We start from the raw sequence: 4,417 nt of genomic DNA, 5'->3' as shown, positions 1-4,417 counted from the left end.
AATTGATTTTTCATTCTTTACGAATTTAAGGATTGTATAATATGGCTGTAATTAAAAGCTTTTGAAAAATCCCTTAATTCGTTTTAGTAGAAATACTAAGTATGCTTATTTAACTTAAATCTCTTTTAAGTTAGTATCTATTAATATTTTTTTCTATTGCGTCTATTTGAAATTTTTTTAAAACCAGTTAATTCAAAATATGTTGGAAGGTAGAAAAGAAAAATTTTCAAATTTCAATGCATCAAGTAAATATCTTACATTTTTATAATTTTCCAACTAAGACGTGAATAAAATTAAAGGCAGCAAAAGTTGCTATGCATAAGGAATATGTAAATTATCATTCATTTATTCAATTGCGGCAAAGGTAATGTAATATATGTGACGTTCTCTCTGCAATCGCACTTTTAAATTTACATTTTTCTTACTAAAGAATTCACAGTAAATTTTATTCCTTCAAAAACTAAACAAAGTAACGGTTTTAATGTTTTATGACTTAATAGTTATCCCAAGCACATATCTTGCCTCAAGGTATTTAGCTCACAGCTTGACTTACTAAATTAATTTACTAAAAAAAACAACTGACTGCACTACTAAAACATTCGAAGGAAGAATACGAAACAAAAGACAAACGAATGATCTCAAATTTCATGATGTTCTTACAAATTCAGTCCTTCTTCTAGATCTCAGTCATCGTCTTCTGTTGTTATAGGCTGTATATTGAATCTTGAAGATCGTTGAGGTTGAACCTCTACTGGTTCTTCGACGTCTGGTATACGATAACCCATTAATGCGGCTCCATAGTTTCCCAAACCAGTGTCAAAGAACGCGATCTGAAATGTATTTAGAACCATTTTCACTAGCTCAACTTGCAGCATTGATATGCTGCGGCCGCGACTATAGGAGCAAGTATATGCGCAAGACTGGTTGCTTAGAGGAAAAGACATCTTTATATTGGTGATGATAAAGCCAATTGAGTAACGGATCGTATTATAACCACCGTAGTCAATGAAATTCCACAACACCAATTACTCTTGATAGGAGATTGATACTTTGCTAATAATATAGACGTAATAAAATACCTGATCATCGATAAGATATCTGATATAATAAATTTCATTGTATTTAACAAATCCCAAACTCTCTGCGATGACCTGACCGCGTGATGTAGTCATAATACCAGCGATAGCTGGTACGTTTGCACTCGCAGCTAGCTCTCTAGCTGCCTTTAACATTTCTTTTGCAATACCTGATGAAAATAATTTAAAATTAAAAAACAATAACTAACGATACAACAACTACATTGAAATTCAGACGTTTTTATTATTTATACAACTCATCATCACCATGTCCCTGTTTTTTTTTTCCACTTATGCAGTGCACTAGTTTTTCGTCCCCCAAATAGATCTTTCGTTATTTCAATTGTCGCTTCCTTCGTAATTATGTCACCTTTCAATCTATCAATCTCGTTCTAGGCCTATGTCTGCTGATGTCTTCACATACATATTTAATGTTCTTGTTTAATGTATTTATCTTCTTTCCTCATTACTTGGTACTAAAAATAAATTAAATAATACATTTGATCTTACCTCTATGCCGATATCTTCCTTTCAAAGCTATGACGTAAAACTTTAAATATCGTCTGACTCCCATCTCTTTAAACAAATCAATAGGTTTCTCGATTTCATTATAGAATTTCATTACTTTCGAATAAAGAGGATTATGTGTAAGTTTCACACGACTAAATGTTCTAGAAAAAGCACCTAAAGAAATACAAATTTTAATTAAAAAGGAGGGAACTCTTTAAAAAGGATTAATATCCATCATGACAAATTAAAGCTACTTATCTTAGCGTCCAACTTAAGTTAAACTTTAACTTTGATATGTTGTTATACTAACTGTCGCCTGGGACTCTGTCCGCGCGGCATTAAAAAAAACTCAATAATTAGCCTATGTGTTCTTCCAGACTATGCTCTATATCTATGCCAAATGTCATCAAGATTTGTTGATCTGTTCCTGAGATACCTTAAAACAAACATCCATCTGGATGTTTGTTTGTCCATCCATCCGAATTTACAACGATTTTTTATAACATTAGGAAGATTCTCTAGGACCAATAGGATTATTATGGATGTAAATACGTGTTACTCTTCTCTTTATGTTTTTCTTTTTAATAATATAGGCAGATCTGAGGTTTCGTTGCCATAAAATTTACTAGTATTGTAATGTACAAATGTTGTTGCCTTAGTCTTTGTACAAGACATATTTTTGCAGTGAACTGAAGTAAATTCTAAAAAAAAAAACTTAACTCTTATCTTGTATCCTCATAATTAAAACACCAACTAATTGATTAGTTCCTTCCTTGACCGCTGCTATTGATATTTTGTCTTTCATCCAAATACGAGCGTTGTGTATAAATTCATCGGTACCTTCTTTGTCATCCAATAATTTTACAGACCGATATGTTATCTGTGAAATATAAATGCAGTATACGGTCAAAACAATTATCAATCTCGATCTATTTATGCTTATCAACATTATATATGTGTATGTATTATATATATTTTATAGGAGAAGGGGGCAAACGAGCGGCGGGAACACCAAGGTGATCATCGAGGCCAATGGACATCCGCAACACTAGAGGAACTGCAGATGCATTGCCGGCCTTCGAGAAAGACATATGCTCCCTTCTTGATGGACCCTAAATTCTTGAAATACCGCCGAGGACAGATCATTGCATAACGCGGCCCTGCGTCAACATCAATTTATTTTAACTCTATCAATTGTTTAGAGGGTTTCATTTCTTACTTTCTCTCATAAAAATTATTAAGGGATGATCTGATCGTATTTAAGGATCGATTATTTGATTTTCATTAAGGTTAAAACGATTACAGCATTTTGATACTAGATGGCGTTGTTATACATTTTATATAATTTATTGTTAAAATGTTGATTTTATAAGGTTTTATATACATACTAGATGTTGCCCGCTACTCCTTCTGCGAGGAATTAAAAAAAAACTTATTTAATACCCTTCCAGACTATGTTCTACATCTGTGCGAAAATTCAGTGAGATTCGTTAAGCGGTTCTGGAGATATCTTGTAACATTCATCCATCCATCCATATAAACATTTGCATTTATAATATTAGTAAAATATTAAGAATACTTCAATCAAATTACCTCTTCAGGAAGGTAATGTTTTTTTAAAAGTTTAACAGCGTCATCATATCGTGTATCTTGTAGGTCTTCGAATCGTATACCACAAGGTAATCGGCCCCATATCGATGGAGCTTTTATCCTTTCTTCTAAAGCCCGCATCTTTTCAATCTCAGTTGCTGCCTCTGACTGTGTCATTTTGAAGACTACGAAATTCAAGCAGGATTATGTAAGATGGAAAGAAATGAAAAGGTAAAATACCCTTTCTTAAAACAATTTTATGAAAATGTATTATTTTTACCCACCTTTTTCAAAATTAAGTTTCAAACAACAGTGTACATAATTTTATACGAATGTATAATTTTAAATGACATTTAAATTGTGTAAATTTTTTGACACCATAAAATTACTGAAATAAAATACGTGATGACTAAATAATTTTATAGAAATGTTTCGTAAAATGATTTTCAATAAAACATTGACAGTTGACGTTTTTATGACATGTTATATATTTTATAACACAGATTGCAAATAAATAATTAATAATATATAGGTATATAAGAATTTATATATCTTTTTAGTAGCTCAACATTAGAAAAAAACTAGAAAATATATCTTATATATATACTCGTATATAAAAGAAAGTCGTGTTAGTTACACTATTTATAACTCAAGATCGGTCGAACTGATTTCGCTGAAAATTGATGGGGAGGTAGCATAGAACTAGGAGACGGACATAGGAACTTTTTTATCTAGTGTGCATTTTTTTATTCCGCGAGGACGAAGTCGCGGGCAAAAGCTAGTATCACATAAAATGACAAAGTTCATAAAGTAAGACACGACAAGACAATCACAGTTTGTCAATGATTTTGTACAAATCTTGTTGCACTTTAGTTTCACTTAATCACCGGTCCAGTAAAGTTTACGTACTATATCACGTTTTAATTACAAATTAGTATAGAAATGATTGTACTTACCTTGATCAGTATCCGAATCCAACTGCCGCGTTGTTAGAACTCTTTAAGGCAAAAGAAAACTCAAAAATAAAAGCAAATACAGAGTGGTACGATAAACGTTTACAAACGGAAAACGGAAATCAGCACAATTTGGAAATATCAAAAAGTTGCCAAGGTAAGCGGCTGTCGAGAGAGCAAAGTTTCAGCGCTCTTCTCCAAATTATAATAAAGTTTTCGATTTCCTTTTCATGAAGTTGGCAACGACTACCTTTTTATAAAGCATAGTAATTGATGCCCTCGGATTCA

At 32.1% G+C, this 4,417-nt stretch overlaps 1 protein-coding gene across 1 annotated transcript; it reads right to left on the bottom strand.

The window, feature by feature from the left end:
- Positions 1–672: 672 nt before the first annotated feature.
- LOC106718280 lies at positions 673–3,353 on the bottom strand. Its single transcript, XM_045684309.1, has 5 exons — positions 3,180–3,353; positions 2,307–2,466; positions 1,587–1,760; positions 1,080–1,246; positions 673–830 (listed from the first exon to the last, which is right to left on the bottom strand). The coding sequence occupies exons 1-5, from the start codon at positions 3,351–3,353 to the stop codon at positions 684–686; spliced, it is 822 nt and encodes a 273-aa protein (XP_045540265.1). The 3' UTR covers positions 673–683.
- Positions 3,354–4,417: the final 1,064 nt, after the last annotated feature.

Source organism: Papilio machaon, chromosome 25 (assembly GCF_912999745.1).
Source record: "Papilio machaon chromosome 25, ilPapMach1.1, whole genome shotgun sequence".
Taxonomy (NCBI): domain Eukaryota; kingdom Metazoa; phylum Arthropoda; class Insecta; order Lepidoptera; family Papilionidae; genus Papilio; species Papilio machaon.
This window is presented reverse-complemented; position numbering and strand designations above follow the sequence as displayed.

What these genes read in the sequence shown, in the direction of transcription:
- LOC106718280 (XM_045684309.1), bottom strand. Translation starts at nt 3,353, where the DNA reads ATGACACAGTCAGAGGCAGCAACTGAGATTGAAAAGATGCGGGCTTTA. An exon ending in AGGAAGATATCGGCATAGAG is followed by an intron (nt 1,247 to 1,586) that starts GTAAGATCAAAT and finishes TATTTTCATCAG; the next exon opens with GTATTGCAAAAGAAATGTTA. An exon ending in GATATCTTATCGATGATCAG is followed by an intron (nt 831 to 1,079) that starts GTATTTTATTAC and finishes AATACATTTCAG; the next exon opens with ATCGCGTTCTTTGACACTGG.